The 20,704-nt window shown below is 37.4% G+C and overlaps 1 protein-coding gene across 1 annotated transcript in view; it reads right to left on the bottom strand.

Moving 5' to 3' along the window:
- The window catches only part of ATP11C (ATPase phospholipid transporting 11C (ATP11C blood group)), a gene marked incomplete at its 5' end in the record, with an annotated part of 106,355 nt that overhangs the window by 11,394 nt on the left and 74,257 nt on the right, over positions 1 to 20,704 (bottom strand). The window contains 6 exon segments of the mRNA XM_017872191.1: positions 1,970 to 2,073; positions 4,486 to 4,551; positions 6,659 to 6,693; positions 6,696 to 6,793; positions 7,817 to 7,848; positions 18,625 to 18,684. Of these exon segments, the coding sequence (XP_017727680.1) occupies positions 1,970 to 2,073; positions 4,486 to 4,551; positions 6,659 to 6,693; positions 6,696 to 6,793; positions 7,817 to 7,848; positions 18,625 to 18,684 (395 nt within the window).

Genomic DNA, 20,704 nt, shown 5'->3' on the forward strand with positions numbered 1-20,704 from the left:
CCCAGGCTGGAGTGCAGTGGCCGGATCTCAGCTCACTGCAAGCTCCGCCTCCCGGGTTTACGCCATTCTCCTGCCTCAGCCTCCCGAGTAGCTGGGACTACAGGCGCCCGCCTCGTCGCCCGGCTAGTTTTTTGTATTTTTAAGTAGAGACAGGGTTTCACCGTATTAGCCAGGATGGTCTCGATCTCCTGACCTCGTGATCCGCCCGTCTCGGCCTCCCAAAGTGCTGGGATTACAGGCTTGAGCCACCGCGCCCGGCCTTTTTTTTTTTTTTTAAACCTCCATGTCATCTATGGAGTTTTGTAGTAGGGCAGTAAAAAATAAACACTATTACTTCTGGATGTGGTTTGGGGCTCGGAAGTCATCATTCTCACTACCCAACCCCAAAGACAGGTGTGACTCAATGCCTCAGGGTCGAACATGTCCAGAGACATTAGTTGTGACCACATTCAGCTGAAGTTTCACATTGTTTCTAGTCACATTTTACTGGTTGCTTTATAAGTCTATATTCATGTAGTGGCTCAACTCCACTTAATGATAATACTTCAGGCGATAAAATAAAAAATAGATTAACATTTCATTTTTAGTATCACTAATGAATGGAAACAGGTGTGACAATATCTTAATCCATTTACTGATTTTCATCAATAAGGAATAGTCTGGAAAGGGTTGAAAATGAGTTTGCTAGAAACATTTTATTCTTGTAGAAATTTTGCATAATTAGTTCAGATGCTGATTACATAGATTCATAGACAGAATTACGGTACTCTGGGCAGAACTACAATTGTATATGGTATGTTCTTAATCAACTTTGATTTATTTGTATATTATTAAAGAAAATAGAGACTTCCTTCAGCTTCATTGCTCTTAATTACCTATAGAGGTACCAAATATATGCTGTAATTATACTTTTTAAAGCTGGTACTTCCTTAAATGATTAGGTTTCTCATATTTTTATTTCTTAAGGTTTTATTTTTAAAAAGCTTTTCAAAATAGAGTTTCTTCTAATTAAGACTCAAGGGACATAAACATAGGACTCACATCTCTGTGATAAAATAGAATCATTTTGTATGTAAGATTTTGCTCACAGCAATGAAAACATGTATTCCTGAAATCTTACCCTATGACTTGCCCTAGCCATGATCTCTGCTGCTGGCATCCTTGTCAGGGGAAGCCATTGACTAAAAAAAAACAACTCTGACATTTAAAACCAAAATATATGTTTTTGGGAGTAAAGAAAGGAGATGCAAATATATAACTCTCCCAATCACAGCTTATGTGTCCCTCACTGGACTCTACTCTCCTTGAGTACAGTCCAGTCATCTCTCTATCCCATAGAGTCCCAAGCACAAAACTGATTCTGAACAAACATCTATTGAACCAAGATGAACTAAATGAACTTTAAGGACAAGTTGCAGAGTCTGCCTTTCTACATCTTCCCACCTCCACCAAAACAGTGAGATAGTGATTTCAAAATATAACCCTCTGAGTATTAAGTAGTATATATCCTACACCTTGAGCACACCTGTAGTAACATGAATCATGGTTATATACTATAAAGAGAAAACAAGGGTCCAAATGGACAATAATGTATCTGTTGGCCAACATATCAGGTAGAAACTTCACAGGATGAGTTATTTCCTCTGAAAATCACATGAGAGGTTGTGCTGAAAACTACAGTTTCACTAAAGAGATGTTTACAAACCTTCAAATAGAAAGAGTTGGACAGGGGCTACCAAAGGGAGGTCTTCTGAGTGATTCGTGCAGTCTATATACTTGTATTTAAAATCTTACCCGAAATTAGTAGCACTACCAGCTAACACGTAACCTTCAGGCCATTAATATTAAAGACGTGCCATCTTATACAATTAAAATTTTAAAAGTATAATGAATGCTTACATATATAGTGTACATACACATGTGTCTACTTTGTTATTTACAGACTGCTCACATATGTACAATTGCTTACCAAATAATTCCTCCCCAGAAGAATGAGAAAAATACATAGAAGGCTAAAGAACCCCAAATCACAAAGTGATTTATCCATGTCCAGAATCGGGTATCCAAAGCAAGCTGAAAAGATAACAACACAAAAGGTTTCATGATGGTTACAAACTGCACCAGGCAATATGCTATAGTATCTAATAACTAGTACACAATGATACCTATGGAAGGATCTAGCTTGCGCCAGGGATCCAGAGGAGAGTGGAACTAAAACAGAATCCAGGTTTTTCAAAGAATAAAGGTGAGAAACCTAAGCTCTGCCCTAAGGCCTCTAAACTCTGGAGTACAGGCTGGAGGTGTGATCAGGCTAAGTAGCTGGTAGGTGTAGGGCTGCAGATATCTCAGTACTGGGGAATGGGCAAGGAGTGAAGTAACGGTAATATCTAGGAGGCCCAAGCCCCAAGTCCTCAGGCAATGGCAGCCAGGAAGATGATGGCAAAAGGAGACCTAGCTGGTGGAGGCAGATACGCTGAAAAGAAGTAGGAGAGGGAAGGAGTGGCTAGGAAGGGTAGACAACTACAAAACTTTCAAAGGTGCCGTGAAAGCTCAAACACAACAGATCGGAGTCACTAAATGCAAAGCCTCTATACCCCTAACATCATGTAGCAATGAATCATGAGTTTGACTATATAGTGTATCTTTCCAATTGCAAAACCTGTATCTATTCCAATAAATTAATAAAATATTCAGTTAGATTTTAATCTCTTCGTGTTTCTGCCAGGACCAATCACGTTTTCAGATTGTGGCATCTGGAGTTTTCAACAAGTATGGTCTATTTCGCTTGCTTAAAACTTCTGGGTCACATGAGCTAATATCCAGAGCTGTTAATTTTTATAGAGGAGATGATGTCTCAGTTTTGTTACCTGCTGTGACACCATGGTCATCAGCTCTCTGTTATAGTTTCTCATTTATAAACAGGATGTTGATAACATTATTAATGTAGCTCAATCTTGAATTGCTACTCTTCTGGTTGTTAGGGAAAATACTAATATGAATCCAAAGATAATACTAATATTAATCCAAAGAGGAGGGAGTGGAAGTCTTTGAGATACACTTGAAAAACACTGTGAAGACCATTTGGAAGCCCTGTGGCTATATGCAAGGCCAGGGGAAAAAAGGAGTGGGGAGGCATCCATTTCAAATTGTGATACTGTGAGACATAATAAAAACCGAAAAGTAGCATTTATTGAAATAAGCACCATCCTAAGTGCTTTATTCACTAATTGAGTCCTCAAAAACCCCTAAGAAGGGTAGGTTCTACTTTTATCTCGACTTTATAGAAGAGGAAAGTGAGGCACAGAGAGGTAAAGTCACTTGCCCAAGGACACACAGCTAGTAAGTGGCTATACTAAGATGAATTGTAATGTCCTTTTAAGGTCCTAACATGTTACTGAAATAGATGAATAAAGCAAACATATGTTAGCTCTATTTGGTATGAGAAATAAACCATGAACAAAAATTTAGAGGGAAAGTTGAGAGAGATCCTTTGACAATTATACTTCTGAATTCTGCTTCTAACCCCTGGACATGCTGGAATTCATTTAAAGGTATTTATTCATGGACCCCATGTGCGGTATTTATTATTGGAATGATAAAATAAAATAATTTGAATTATGCTTTCAACTCTAAGAGATTCCCAAATCATGGGCCTCAAGGGTAGCATTCAGTGTGGCTTCACAGCATTATCACATGGCTACATGTCAATGCCAATGATTTTGCCAAAATTACCTCCTGCATTATATTCTTAAGCACTTTACCACTAACATGGGTAAATTTTAGCAATGAATACATTTTATATTTTTTATATTATTTTTAAATTAAATATATGTATCTATATAAATAGAGACACGGTCTCACTATGTTGCCCAGGCTGGTCTTGAACTCCTGGGCTCAAGCGATCTGCCTGTCTTGGTCGCCCAAAGTGCTGGGATTATAGGCGTAAGCTACCAACCTGGTCATCAGTGATGAATACATTTTATAAGATTTCACTACTACCAAGCCCTTTTTCACATATTATCTTGCTCACATATACTTATTTGAGGCCTGGGGTTCATAAACACTTGTATAATTTTTAGAAGATTCAAGTACTTAACATAATTACACACACACACAGACTCTCTCTCTCTCTCTCTCTCTCTCTCTCGCTCTCACCCACAGCCTGTTTATATGCCACTTATCATAACGCCTTAAAAATAGCAATAAAGAAGAAACAGATTTTCAACATAAGTATGGTGTTTGAATTTTTTTTTAAGTAAAACAAAATAAAGAGGATTATGATATACTGGAAAAAAAATGATCAAAAATAGTATACGAATACCCAAATCCCTAGCATCATACACATTTTAGTAAGTATTAAGGCAAATACTTGAATAACAACCCAAAACAAAAAATAAAGGAGACCAAAAAATGGTATATTAGGATAAGACAAGAAAGTACTACAAAAACAGTATTAAAAAATATATGAATAAGTAAAAATCTAACCTTCAGGGTTACAGTGAATACTAAGACTGTAAAAACAATGGTTCCAAAAGTCCAGTTTCCGTATACCTGAAAAACATTTAATAATTACATGTATCATGTATACACAAGTATTATCTTAGTATTTTTTCATTTAAAAAAAAAGCCAAGTTTAATCCTGTGTAAAAGTGCCAAATATTTTTGTATGAATTGTTTAGGGAACAGCTAGTCAGTAAGATCAGGCCACAATGCCAGATTTTCCTGGGATCCAATTTTCACAAACAGGTACACCACACCTGTGGTTGGTAGGGTTTATTTCTATTACTCCATGCAGCATTGAACAGGGAACTCACTAGTGTGATAAAGGCCAAAGAAAGCAACTACCAACGTACCTCTAATAGCAGCCAGTGTTTACAAGTCATTTGGATGATTCATGTCTCTAAAGAATTTGATATGGGATTTTCCTATAATATAGAATTAAACCTCTCAAATGAGCAATAATTTGTAAACAAATGGATTCACATTTTTTAAATGAGTCTAATTTTTCTGGTTGTAAATACAAGAGCTATCAGCATGTGCACATCAAAAAAAAAAAAAGCAGATACCATGTATAAATCCAAATGATGGCAATGAATGGCACATATGCTTACCAAATGCTGTCAAGATCTGAATGCGTAACATTAAAACAGAAAATGAGATGTAAAAGGCTTTTTCAAAAAAATAAAAACAAAAATTAAGGTTAATAGAAGCAAAAAAAAGGATTCACTCAAATCATACATGAGTGTTACGTTTTCTTGCTAGTAGTAATTCATACACTTACTGTAATTTCAGCAAACATTTAGACGGAAGGTGACATATACAGTAAAACCTTATTAATTTGGACTTTATGAACTCAAAATGGGTAATGAATTAAACAAACGCTTAACTGGTGCTCTCATGCACCACCTGGGAAGTTGGCTGAGCAAATGAATCATACTGACTATAGGAGAGTATCTGCCTACTTTGGAGCAAACTCCTTTTAAGCAGTAGCCAGTTACATAAAATCTGTCTGCCAAATAAAACTAAAATAAAAAGTGAAAGTCGCACAATCAGTTATAAACCTGAAGAGGCCAGGGAATCATAAAATCAAATCCATTCTTCTTACCGATGGGCAAAGCTGACCTGGGAAACTGATGTGATTTTCTTAAGTACGCACAGGATTTATGAAGACACTCTCTTTGGCAAGTTCTACATGTGACTACTTTAAAGTAGATCTGTGTTTCCCCAACAAGTACTTTGTGATTAATAATTTTCATGGATTCATACTAAACTGATTTTTGTTAGTCCAAATTAGAGAGCTTTTGACTGTAGTGCCTAATTTTAAAGTACCGTTCAAATTCACTGAACCTATTATTACTTCTGTAACAGGTGTTACCAGGTTCCAGACATAGTGTCCTCAGTAAATCCTTTTTGAACCTTAGCTTTCCTTCACATTATGATTACAAAGAATGAATGACCATAAAAGGAGAATCTCAGAAACAGCAAAGGAGAACTTAGTGAAAGCAGTATGCAAAGTAGTGTTTTTGTTTTCCTATGTGTGGCTGCAGGAAGAAGGCCTCACCTGTCTCCCTCATCAGTAATTTTCTCCTAGAGTACAGCCAGGGCGAAATTATCCCAGTGCAACTGCCGAATGAGATAGTCATGTTCTGGGAAGACATTGGCAGGAGCAGAGTAGCCTTTCTGGAGAATACTGTGCTTCCACTGGGAAGAGGAGGGAGAGAAGACAATTCCTCTCTTCACCTACTGGGCAAACACTCCAAAGATATGGCAGCTACCCACTTCAGTTCCAAGCATAGAAGGCCACTATAAGTAAGAACTGAATGCAGCCGGGCTTTACTTTAAAATGGGAAAAACCTTTCTCACATCAAAGAGCGGAAGTCTGAAGTCCCAAGAACTCTGTTCATCTAGTAAAAATTGCAGCCAAGTTAAGGTTCCAGAAAGTTTGCACATAAACTCTCTAGTCAGCCATGCACACAGAAAGCGATTTCTTATTTCACTTCTATTGTTCTAAAGAAGCTGTGAGAACTAACTACTGTATCTTCAGAAAAAGTCTGTAAAATGATTACAGCTAGAGTATGTATATGACAGATCCAGTGCCTATGGGAAAAAGATAAGCCATGCTTATAATACCAAAAGATGTAATGACAGGTTCTTTTACCTTTCCATTTTCTTCTAGGGATGCAGTCTGAAAAGAAAGTAAGTCCCAAAGAAGAACACTGTCCCTTCAAAGGCAGCCAGAAATGTCCAATATAAGAACGGGCCCAACTGTAGCATGGCATTGCCAGAAATTTTCCTATTGAGAAATGGGGAGAAAAAACCATTAGTGAAACTTTTCATTTAAACATGCAGTGAAATGTCAAAGGTGGGCATGGAGTTTGACCCTGTTATAATGAAGGGGCTACCCTTAATGGCCTGACGGATTTTGGTAAAGGGTCAGACTGAGCCAAAGGCTGACCTTCACGCAATCATCTCCTGACTCAGCCACTGGAGTAAACTCTCTAAACTCCTCTAAATTTTTGGCCACTGACAACGATAACATCAACAATAATTTGCTTCCATTCAATGGTACTTATATGCCAGGAACTGGGTTCAGAGTTTTATAGACATTTATTTTCACCCACATAAAAACATGAGATAGGTATTACTACCACTCACATTTGCTAATAATAAGGAGCCTCAGAAAGGTGTAACACAATGGTGCTCAAACTTTGATGCACTTTGGAATCCCCTGAGAATCGTTAAAAACTACTAATGCCTGGTTGCCATCTTCATTCTGATTTAACTGGCATAAGGTATAACCTGGAGGTCAGGGTATTTTTAAAGCCCCCCAGCTGATTGCAAAGTGCAGTATAGTCTGGGAACCACTAGTGGAGCAGCCGTGCCAAAGTTCACTTGGTAAGAGACTGAGTTAATATACAATCCTGGATTGACCTGACTTCAGAGCATATGCTCTCAACCAAGCTACCAAGCTTTCTAAGAACAATTAAGATATTTATTTTAATCAAGATTTATTCCTGGAAATTTAACCTTTTTTTTCTAGGTCTTACAGTGCCCTTTATATTTTTCCATCAAGTCAAATAACATGTCTGGAGTTGTATAATGATACTTTGATAAATGGGAGGTGGATAGATTAAGTTTAAATCTGTCAAAAATAGTACAACCTTCTCAGCACAAGTCAGAATGCTAAATAAGGCTACCAATTCTAATGGAGCAGAGCTGCAGAAAAAGATGGGTTGGTGCATGTGTTTCTTTTGGATTCTATTTCAAATTGCTCTTAACATTTAATAAATGGTATCTAATTACTCAAATAACATACTTGTTACTAATACTACCAAGAATGTCACTGGGCTGTATCGAGTAAGAAACACCTTTGTAATGTAAATGCAACTGATCCTTGTTCAGTTGGTATTGAGTACCACGGGGTTTTGTGCACACGGCAATTATGCAACTTTTAACTACTAGGATTTCCAGGTGCATGCAGCGATCTGAAACTCAGGGTATGCTCTCTGTCCTAGAAAAATGGCAGAATGAGATAGCTGCTTCCCAGAAACAAGCTCTCCCCATGGCCAGTAAGCCATGTTTCCAAGGCAACTAGGAACCACAGGTAAGGTGCCTCTGTAAAGATCCTTGCAGGCAGTGCCCAACAACTGCCAGCCAATGTGGCTTTTGACAGTCACTGACTTGGGCTGGAGAAGAAAGGGCAAAAGCAGGAAGTGGTTCCTGTCTTTACAGACCATCGATGGGAAGTACATCTCATTCAGTGGGGGAAAAGAGCAGGAGCAGCATGGTATGTTGAATTATAGGTCAGGTTTTCTAGCTGCATTCGAATAAAGAAGCTGTCAAAAACTCAGAATGGGGCAATCAACGTGAAGGAGAGCATGAGAGAGAATCAAAATGTAGGGAGAGGCTGATGAGCAGCACAGGCCTGAGCACCTCCATATTATGGTAAGCAGCAGGTATACCAGAACGCTTTCTTTTGCCTTTTAAAGCTGTAGAAGAAACAAATTACACCTGTTCCCTCTATAGAAAAACTACAGTTTATTTTTTAAATTTCTCTTAAAATATAAAACATCCAATTATGTCGTTTCACATCCAAGTGTTTGGTAATACTCAAGTCACTAAATCACCAAAGGTAAAATCTATAATACACTATTCAATGCCAGTGCTAATATTAATTGGCATACTGTACAGAGAGCCATATAGGAAGACCAGGGCTTCATGTTCACAAAGGAACAGAGTAAATAAACTACCTATAGTCTGGTGACAGGTCAAGAGCAGTGTCTTGTCAGAGCAGGCATTCACGGCTTGCAAGTATGAGGTCAAAAAGGAAAACTGGGCTGGGCGCGGTGGCTCAAGGCTGTAATCCCAGCACTTTGGGAGGCCGAGACGGGCGGATCACGAGGTCAGGAGATCGAGACCATCCTGGCTAACATGGTGAAACTCCGTCTCTACTAAAAAATACAAAAAACTAGCCGGGCGAGGTGGCGGGTGCCTGTAGTCCCAGCTACTTGGGAGGCTGAGGCAGGAGAATGGCGTAAACCCAGGAGGCGGAGCTTGCAGTGAGCTGAGATCCGGCCACTGCACTCCAGCCCGGGCGACAGAGCGAGACTCCGTCTAAAAAAAAAAAAAAAAAGGAAAGCTGCACTTTGGGCTCAGCAATAGGTATGCCACGGCCTTTATTTTTTGCATCAGATGTGGCAAGTCTATACAAAATTCAATAAATCATGACCTACACCTACAGCACAGTCACTAAAACCTTATGGAAACCCTTACGATATTTTGTACTCAACAGGTTTTTGCAGACTTTTGACATTCTTAATTTATACAAGTGCTCAGCAGAGCCCTGAAGGCTGGAGGAGGGTGTTAGAATAATAAGATTAATAGCTATTGTTGCTTGAAAACTTGTCAGGCACTATTTTTTTAAGTTCTTTAATACATAGTAGCTCATTTATTCTTCACAAAACTGTTGTGATTAGGTGCTACTGTTGCCCATATATTACTGAAGATGAAATTGAGGCATATTGCAGTAACCTGCATAAGGTCACATGGTAAGTGGCAGAGGCTTTCATCCCAGATGTTAGTGTGAGCTCTTGGTGGGACTGAATGGGGGGAATTCTTACTACTCCTCAAACCCCACTTCAACTAGAGCAACTGCACTATTGGGCTTCTCTTTAGAAGTTGTCTGGAAACAACTACAGTTAAAACAATGTTTTAAAACCACTGGCCTGCTAGAAAAAGCACTGGAAAGAGGGCTGAATTCTGATCTTCATTTTGCATCTGGTTGTACCCTGTGTCCTTAGGTAAGTCATTTCTGGGCCCTGGTTCCTTATTTTCAAAAGAGCATAGTAGGAGCTGATGCTTGTAAGATTTCTACCAAAGTTCTAATGATTCTCCTCCAGATCTAATTATGCATTTACAACAAATACAGGATCAGCAGAACATGTAAACACCATGAGGATACAATCAGCAAACTCTAGACTGGGAGAAATTTTACAACATAAATAATCTGGTTTTCTCCACAAATAAATTGCAAGGTTAACCTACACATTAAAAGAGACTCCGAAAGTATATAAACCAATTGCAATGTGCGGACCTTCTTTAGATCTTGATTCAAATAAGCATGCTATGAAAAAAATGAGTCAACTGGAGAAATGTGAACATTGACTATTTGACATTAAGGACTTAAGTGATAGGGTATTATTATTTTTAAAAATCCTTATCTTTAAGAGATGCATACTGAAATAACTGTTTTTGAGATGTGCTTCAAAATAAGCCTGTGATAGAGCAGACGGGGTTATCAGTGGAATAGGAATGTCAAGGAATTGAGAGTTGTTGAAGCTAAGTGGTTAGGACAAGCTGAGTGGTTCAACAACTATTTACATTCATTCATTATATAAACAGCATTCTCTCTACTTTTATGTATGTCTGAAATTTTCTTTAATAAAGACCTTTAAAATGATAAATTTTACACCTGTGTAATTCTAACAATTGCTAAATGTAAATTTTATGAGTCATGCTGGTTAAAAAAAAAATCCCTTAAATTTGTGTATCTTCATTTCATACAAATAAACTATCCAAACCTCTCTATTGCACTTGCTACCTACTATTTAGCAATGCTTACAATCTGCTGTAAATTAATATCTTTATCCTTAGCTGTAGGCTACAATTCTAAAAATCCAATTAAATCATAAGTTAAACAACTGGGGCTAGTGCCAAGTCCCCCATCCACAGAGAAAAGCATCCATTTTCAACTGACACAAAATGAATACAATGGCTTATGAGTCCATTATTTTCTTCAACAAAACAGTTTTAGAATGGGGCTGATAAAGGAGGGGTATGGGGTGGCTAATGCTATAGGCGCAGTTTACATGAGAAAGGGTAATATACCTTCATCAGTTCAATCTACAACAAGTAGGAATCAATATTCTAAACTACGGAAGATCTTTGTGTATGCTTTTTCTTTTCTTTGCAGTTAAAATATCATGTCTTCCCATGAGACACCAGAACACTATAACAATGTAGGTTTAAGTTTTAGGAATTAAGGAACACTTTTACACTGTTGGTGGGATTGTAAACTAGTTCAACCATTATGGAAAACAGTATGGCGATTCCTCAAGGATCTAGAACTAGATGTACCATATGACCCAGCCATCCCACTACTGGGGAACAGAATATTATTCAGAATGTTTACATGCTATAAGTTGCATTTCTAATAGACATTAATAACCTTTCAAGGTTGCTTAGTAGCTAAAACTAGCTATTCAGGAGTTACTTCAGCAAAGACCATTAAGTATAAGTGAGGAATCCTTAGAGAAACTAAATATAGGCACCAATCAGCCTGTGTCACAAATGCTTTGGTTAATATTTTACATATTTTTGGTTAGTATTTTCAAGTCCAAATTGTGTCTTTCTAATCCTCTTCCTGAGAAGCCCCACAGTTTCTCATGGCGTGTGTTCTTCCTTCCTGAACTGAGTAATAAACCTAATTTGATCAACTACAAATGTGTTCCTGGTGGTCTTTGACTGGACAACTTGGACAATCTTGAGCTCCTATAACAGAACTTGGCATACAAAAAACAATCAATAAATACTAGATGAATAAATGAGTACAGATTGGAAGCTGTAACATTTGAAAAGGCCTGCTCTGGTATTATAAATCTTCCTTTATTGAAAAAAATTCAAAGAATTCTATGAACCTCATTCTGATGAAAGTATTTACATCAGTATTTATCTACACAGTGCTAAAGATTGTCATACAAACATTTTCTGTGGCCTGAATAATTCCCCATACTCATATGTATTTTTCACATGTATAAATGTCCCTTAATAAAATGCATTTAACTATGATAAAAATTAACAAAATAATGTATTTTCAATCAATGGCTACTAAAGATAATTACTATCATAATGAAGACTGACTCCAAAAGGCTGGGAATTACTTGAATGGTGCATTGGTTAGTTTACTAGTTGACTTCAGAACATTTACTGAGTGCCTACCTAAATGACAAGTACTAAGGACAGAGACAATTCATCCCCTGTCCACCAGGGAGTTCAAATTCTAGATGGAGAGGCAGAATTGGGGAAACCCAGAGGAGGGGACTACAACTCTGGCTGGCAGGAGAGACAAAGCAAATGATAATGGATGCAACATTCTCCATGAAGTTAAAAGACACTTCCAACATACTTTCTATAAACAAAGATTTAAGCTCAACAAAGATATTCCACTGAATTTAAAAGTATAAAAAAGGTGTTGCATTCCTTTTTGTTTTCAAAGGAGAGGACTAGTCCGTGGCACATAACACCACACTTTCTTTAGAAACTACTCATTTTCACTAACAAGTAAATTTTAAAAAGTACAACTCAGATTGACTGGTGTGTAATTTAGTCTTGAATTTCATTCAAACAAAAGAAGCATCAATCTACTTTTGTTTCACTATGATACTTTAAAATCACATGACCGATAATTGTAATTCTTAGGTACATAATTAGAAGAGACAGAATATCCCCAAAACAAACAGATATAGTTGATAATACTGTTTTTTTATGAAACCTGTTATAATGTTTTCGTTAAACAAAAGACATTTAGTATCCTAGTTTTGCTAAAGAAAGGGAAGCTTTTTGTGTAAAGAATCTGAACCCTGGTCCATTTCTACATTCTTCATAGTCTTCCTTGCAAGTTCCAGAGAATGCCTAATGTGCTTCTGGACTGAAAAAGACAGACTACTCATAGGCACTCCAAAGATATTTGCAATAAAGGTTGCTACATTCAGCACTAGCACAAAACCAAAATCAAAAATAAAGATTTTGCATATCACATTACCTCCTGAGCTCTCCTGGTACACTTTTACCTTCCTTTTACCTGGTATACTTTTCCTTTAAGATGTCCACATTACTCCTTCCCTTACCTCCAGGTCTCTGCCCAAATGTCATCTCATCAGAGAGACCTTTTCAGATGTCTAAAACAGCAGCTCTCTCTCTCCCAGTCACACTCTATCCCTTTATTATGCTTTCTTTTTTCCAATACAGCATATATCAGTACCCAACATAATATATTTGATTGTTGTCTTTCACCCTATCACTATACACTGCAAGTTTCATGGGGGGAAGAAGTTTGTTTTGATCACTGCAATATTCTCAGCACTTATCCTGGCACAAAGAGGGCAATCAAGAAATAGTGGCCAAATGAATGAACCTACCAGTTGAGCAACAGAAGGAGCCAAACATCAACTCCTATGGAACCATAAGCAGTTAAGGTAATCTAAGAAGACTGAAGACAATCCACGGTTTAAATCTCAGCTGGTTTTATAAGGAGTAAGTCCTTTTGCCCTAAAACTTGTGCTTGGTAAACATGTTTTAAAAGGATAATAAAGCAACAGACTCCTTTCAAAATGAAAACAGTATTTCCACCAGAACAAGCCAACTTCACCTTTAGCACACTGCTACACATTAGTTAAGAGAATTTCATATATTTTAATACTTGCATTCATCCAAGAAAGTAAAGAATTAGCAACATTTTGCTCAATAGCAATTTGAATGTTCAAGAAAAACAGATTGATCAGAATTTACGAAACTCTCTAATACTATTAATTTTGAATACAAGAAGGTTGATGGCACTTCCGAAAACTGAAAGATGCTTAATTTATAATGAAAGATGATCTATTTAACTGGCACTACCGGGGGCTAATGACATGGCACTGATGTAAGAGACAGCATACCAAATAGTAAAGAGGCAAATTCAAGAGAAAAAGAACAATCATTCCCATTGAGAAGAACGCATGCTCTTAGAAATACTGCCAAAGAGACTTCAACTTCCTACTGGCAGTATGAGACAGATCACTGAGGCCAAAAATTAACAAAGATATTCAGGCCCTGAACTCAACATGTGACCAAATGGACCTAATAGACATCTACAGAACTCTCTACCCCCAAAACAACCGAATATACATTCCTCTTATCGCCACATGGCACATACTCTAATATTAACCATACAATTGGACATAACAATCCACAGCAAATTCCAAAAAACAAAAATCATACCAACCATACTCTCAAACCACAATGTGATAAAAATAGAAATGAATACCAAGAAAATCACTCAAAACCATACAACAACATGGAAATTAAACAACCTGCTCCTGAATGATTTGGGGGTAAATAATGAAATTAAGGCAAAAGTCAAGAATTTCTTTAAAACTAATGAAGAACAAAGATACAACATACCAGAATCTCTGGGACACAGCTAAGGAAGTGTTAAGAGGGAAATTTATGGCACTAAACACCTACATCAAAAAGTTCAAAAGAAGGCAGAGCACAGTGGCTCAAGCCCATAATCCCACCAATTTGGGAGGCCAACATAGGCAGATCATTTGAGGTCAGGAGTTCAAGACCAGCCTGACCAACATGGTGAAACCTCATCTCTAATAAAATACAAAAATCAGCCAGGTTTGGTGACGGGCACCTGTAATCTCAGCTACTCAGAAGGCTGAGGCAGGAGAAATCACTCGAACACAGGAGGCGGAGGTGGCAGTGAGCCAAGATCACACCACTGCATTCCAGCCTGGGCGACAGAGCAAGACTCAGGAAAGGGAAGGGGAAGGGGAAGGGGAGTGGGAGTGGGAGTGGGAGTGGGAGGGGAGGGGAGGGAAAGGAAGGAAGGAAGGAAGGAAGGAAGGAGCGAGGGAGGGAGGGAGGGAGGGAGAGAGAGAGAAAGAAATCAAATTAACAACCCAACATCACAACTAGAGGAACTACAGAAACAAGAGCAAACCAACCCCAAAGCTAGAAGAAAACAAGAAATAACCAAAATCAGAGCTGAACTGAGGGAAATTGAGATGCAAAAAACCACACAAAAGACCAAGAAATCCAGGAGATGGTTATTTGAAAACATTTAATAATATATATAGACCACTAGCTGGACTAATAAAGAAAAAAAAGAGAAGATTCAAATAAACACAATCAGAAATGACAGAGCAGATGATACTACAGACACAACAGAAATAAAAATAACCATCAGAGACTACTATGAACATTTCTATGCAAACAAACTAGAAAACCTACAAGAAATGGTTAAATTTCTGGACATGTACAACCTCCCAAGACTGAACCAGTCAGAAAACCAAGGATTTCCTGAATCCCTCAAAAGACCAATAATGACTTCCAAAACTGAATGGTAATAAAAAGTCTACCAACCAAAAAAAAGCTCATGACCAGATGGAGTCACAGTCAAATTCTACCAGATATATAAAGAAGATCTGTAGCATTCCTACTGAAACTATTCCAAAAAATTGAGGAGGAGGGACTCCTCCCTAAATCATTCTGAGGCCAGCATCATTCTGATACGAAAACTTTGGCACAGACACAACAACAACAACAAAAAGAAAAAAACTTCAGGCCAATATCCTTGATGGAGATAGATGCAAAAACACTTAACAAAATACTAGCAAACTGAACCCAGCAGCACATCACAAAGCTAATCCACCATGATCAAGCAGGCTTTATCACTAGAATGCAAGATTGGTTCAATATATGCCAATCAATAAATGTGATTTATCACATAAACAGAACTAAAAACTAAAGCCATATGATCATCTCAACAGATGCAGAGAAGGTTTTCAATAAAATCCATCATGTTAAAAAACTCTCAACAAACTAGACGTTGAAGGAACATTCTTCAAAATAAGAGCCATCTAAGAAAAACCCATAGCCGACATCACACTTAACAAGCAAAAGCTGGAAGCATTCCCTCAAAAACCAGAAGAAGAAAAGGATGCCCTCTCTCACCACTCCTATTTAACATAGTACTAGAAGTTCTAGCCAAAGCAATCGGGCAAGAGAAATAAATAAAAGGCATCCAAATAGGAAGATAGGAAGTCAAACTATCCCTGTTTGCAGACAATATGATTCTATATCTACAAAACCTCACAGCCTTGGCCCAAAAGCTACTTGACCTGTTAACTTCAGCAAAGTTTCAGGATACGAAAACAATGTACAAAAATCAGAAGCAATCCTATATACCAACAACATCCAAGCTGAGAGCCAAATCAGTAACATAATCCCATTCACAGTAGCCACAAAAATAATGAAATGCCTAGAAATACAGCTAACCAGCGAGGTGAAAGATCTTTAAAACGAAAATTGCAAAACACTGCTCAAAGAAATCAGAGATGACACAAACAAATTGAAAAATATTCCATGCTCTTGGACAGGAAGAATCAATATTGTTAAAATGGCCACACTGCCCAAAGCAATTTACAAGTTCAATGCAATTCCTATCAAACTACTAATTACATTCTTCACAGAATTAGAAACAAATATTTTAATATTCATATGGCACCAAAAAAGAGCCTGAATAGCCAAGGCAATCCTAAGCAAAAGGAACAAAGCTGGAGGCATTACATTACCTGACTTCAAACTATACTACAGGCTACAGTAACCAAAACAACATGGTACTGGTACAAAAACAGACATATATAAAACAATGGAACAGAACAGAGAGCCCGGAAACAAGGCCACATATCTACAACCACGTGATCTTCAACACAGCTGACACAAACAAGCAATGGGGAAAAGAATCCCTATTCAATAAATGGCACGGCATAACTTGCTAGCCACATGCAGAAGATTGAAACTGGACCCGTTTCTTATGCCATATACAAAAATCAACTCAAGATGCATTAAAGACTTAAATGTAAAACCTAAAACTATAATCACCCTGGAAGATAACCTAGGATATACCAGTCTGGACATAGGAGCTGGCAAAGATTTCATCACAAAGATGCTGAAGGCAATAGCAACAAAAACAAAAACTGACAAATGTTACCTAATTAAATAAAGAATTTCTGCATACAAGAAAATGACTATCAACAGAGCAAACTGACAACCTACAAAACGGGAGAAAATATTTGCAAATGCTGAATGTGACAAATGTCTAACACCCAACATCTATAAGGAACTTACATAAATTTATAAGCAAAAATCAAATCACCCCATTAAAAAGTGGGCAAAGGACAGGAACAGACACTTTTCAAAAGAAGACATACACGCAGCCAACAAGCATATGAAAAAATGCTCAACATCACTAATCATTAGAGAAATGCAAATCGAAACAAAAACGAGATACCATCTCATACCAGTCAGAATGGCTATTATTCAAAAGTCAAAAAAAACCCAGATGCTTGCAAGGTTGCAGAGAAAAGGGAACACTTGCAGAATGCTGGTGAGAACGTAAATTAGCCATTGTGGAAAGCAGTGTGATGATTCCTCAAAGACCTTAAAACAGAATTACCATTCAACCCAGCAATCCCATTACTGGGTATATACCCAAAGGAGTATAAATTATTCCACCATAAAGACACATACACATGTTTACTGCAGCACTCTTCATAATATCAAAGACATGTAATCAACCTAAATTTCCATCAATGGTAGAATGGAAAAAGAAAATGTGGTACATATACACCGTGAAATACTACGCAAACATAAAAAAGAATAAGATCATGTCATTTGCAGCAACACGTATGGAGCTGGAAGCCATCATCCTAAGCAAACTAACACAGAAAGAGAAAACCAAATACAGCATGTTCTCACTTATAAGTGGGAGCTAAACAATGAGAACATATGGACACAAAGAAGGGAAAAAGACACTGGAGTCTACTTCAGGTGGAGAGTGAGAGGAGGGAGAGGATCAAAAAGCTACCTACCAGGTACTATACTTTTTACCTGGGTGACAAAATAAACTGAACACCAAACTCCTGTGGCATGAGTTTGCCAAAAAAAACCTGCACATGCACTCCTGAACCTAAAAAAAAAAAAAAAAAAAAAAAAAATGCTGCCGAAGAATTAGAAAAAAATCACTTCCTACCAGGAGGAACCAAGAATACATAAGTGTATTCAGAAGTGTACTTTGTATTCACAGAAGCGTATGTAAAGCTTGCCTTTGAAATTTGGAAACTTAACACCTATGGCAATGTGGTAGCTCAGTTTGGAAAATCACTGAACTTCTCACAGATTAATTATAAAATTTCTGAATCACTGAGTATTATAGCTCCTGTATTTTGCTATACCTCCCATTAGAAGCAATGTCAAATCCATTACAGTTTTAAAACAAAGATGCCTTGCCATCCTACCACTTATGTATCAAGTTAATATATAACATATTCCTTATGTAATACATGTTCAGAAAACAACAGAAGGCAAAACATCTATAGCTGCTTTACGTAATCCAAGGCTTTCTCTAGGAATCACAGGTTCTTGGCTAGCTTAAAGATCAATGCTTTTCTATAAAACTAAACTGAGAGCCTGCAAAGTTGGAGGATTTCATCTGATGAAATATTAAACTATAACATTTTAGAACTATGAAACATTTTATACACTGATAAAAAGAAAAAATTCAAAATACTCTTTTTAATGTTATCACATCTCCAACAGGATGTACCAAAAGCATTTCAAAATGAAGGTAACAATAAGAAAGCTAGTAAAGCAAAGACATAAACATTTGCTATCGTCAAAACCAAGAGATCCTTTTACTTTGTATATACATCTCTCATCTCTATAAATCTAATATATAAGGGTAATTTATTAACAGCAAATGTAAACTACATTATAACAAAAACTTGGGAAACAAACCTGTTGTGAGAATCCACAGAAGAACTGGTACAAAAACTGTGGCAAAATGAAACAAAGGTTCTGAAAAAAAAAACGAAGACAAGGATTAACATTTTCACTTAATCAACTTGGTAAACTAGAATGGGAAACTATATTCCAAATAGTTTATAATTATTCCTAAATCCTTCTAATGTCAGAATGCAATAAACCTCTATTCCACAGACATAAGGAGACAACTAAAAAAATGATTAATTCATATTAAGGCCAACTTTTGCCCTATCAAGGCAGAAGAGGATCTTATTTACTTTATGAGAATCTGTTGCTATCCTTCTTCCAGGAAATAAATGAGTTCATCCAATATGAACACCTAATGACACTGTATCTTTAACACCAATTAGATTTGCAAACCATATAGTAGACTGATAATGCTGCAAGTGTACATTTAAAGTCAATTAATGCCAATAAATAGTTGGGAAATTATTATAGATTATGTTGACACTAACAATATGAACTAATGCTTTAATGCCTTTATTACTATCTCCTCAAACAATCGACATATCATTATTGAGCATCTACTACACACAAAGATGGCACACAGATGATACCAAAAAAAGAGTCAACTTATTTTTCCTAAGTCAGGGACCCCCTTCCCCTCCCCTGAGGATGCACAGCAGGAGGTGAGTGGCAGGCAAGTGAGCATTAGGGCCTGAGATCCCTGGTGCCAAAAAGGCTGGGGACCACTGTCCTAAGGGACGTATTGTTTAATTTGAGAAATACTAAAAAGACAGGCAGAAAAGAAACACAAGCTGGGAATTCATAAGGTAGTAAAAGTTACTAAGTGTGATTATAAAATACTGAAATTAATGTCTTTAAGCAAAACTACCAGGACTAGAATTTTCAAATAAGTGCTATTCTTCAAAGCAGGCTGTGAGCTTCTTTGCTGTTACTTGTTCATGATGTCTCTGAACTTCTCTTCGAGAAGCCCCTTCGAGAGCCCACTTTCCAGTCACGCCAGAAAACTAGTCTCCTCCCTTCTGTCAGCTAATTCTCCAGAATTAGCTCTAGGAGACTTGAGACTGTTTTTAAAAATTAAATGCAACCCCAAAGGATGAACATCTACCACAGCTGAGGATATTTAGATCAATGTACTACTGGCTCTGGAGAATGTTTCTAAAGAAATGAGCTCAACATGTTTTGAATCACCCCTACAGCATGAGTCAGAGCTCCCAAGGTCATCACCTGGAAAAGCAACACTCATTTGTACATTATCAGTTCTGGTACAATGCAAAATATAGTCCATAGTATTTCTAGAGTCACAGTTTATGAAAAAAATAAGTGTTCTGAGGTTGAAGCAGGTAGAGCTCAGTGGGGATCACGGGGTTGCTTCATGACAAGGGAGAGTGGGTATCTACTTCACCCACCAGAATGTAATTTTCATGAGAACAGGGACACTGCCTGTCTTACACCATGGTGTATCCTCAAGCACCTAAAACAGGTCTTGGCACATAGTAACACATTTAAAATATATTTGTTGACTGATTGAATAAAGAAGTTAGAACTTGAACTATGAATAAAGATGAACAGGACATGTTGATGGCAGGAACCAAGGCAAGAATGTATGTATTTTAAACTTATATGGTAAGACAGGGTCACATTGTGGGGTGCATTAAAAGCCAGACTAAAGCTGAGACAATGGAGAGTAAAGTTTCTAAGCGACAAGTTGAAAAGTGGCATTCTTTAAACACTAATCTAGCTGAATTATGTAAGGAGGATTAAATGGAGAAACAGAAAGTAGGAAGACCTGTCACTGAAGTACTCCAGGAGTGGGCAACAACAATTTGAAGACAATGGCGAGAGGCCAGAAAGACCTCTTAGCTCAGCCAAATAGAGTTGAAAATTTTAGAAATCCTCTTGGCACAAAAGATAGTAATAAAAAAGAAATACTGCTGAGTCAGTAACCAAGATGATAATGAGCTTAGAGACACTAACGAAGACAGAGAATATAATCTACATAAATAACCACTGGTCAACATTTGCCGTTTTAACGCTTGTTTTGTTCTCCTTAACAGAGCATTCCTTCCATCTGGTGGCAGTTGCTTAA

Source organism: Rhinopithecus bieti, unplaced genomic scaffold (genome assembly GCF_001698545.2).
Source record: "Rhinopithecus bieti isolate Rb0 unplaced genomic scaffold, ASM169854v2 scaffold_7062, whole genome shotgun sequence".
NCBI classification, from domain to species: domain Eukaryota; kingdom Metazoa; phylum Chordata; class Mammalia; order Primates; family Cercopithecidae; genus Rhinopithecus; species Rhinopithecus bieti.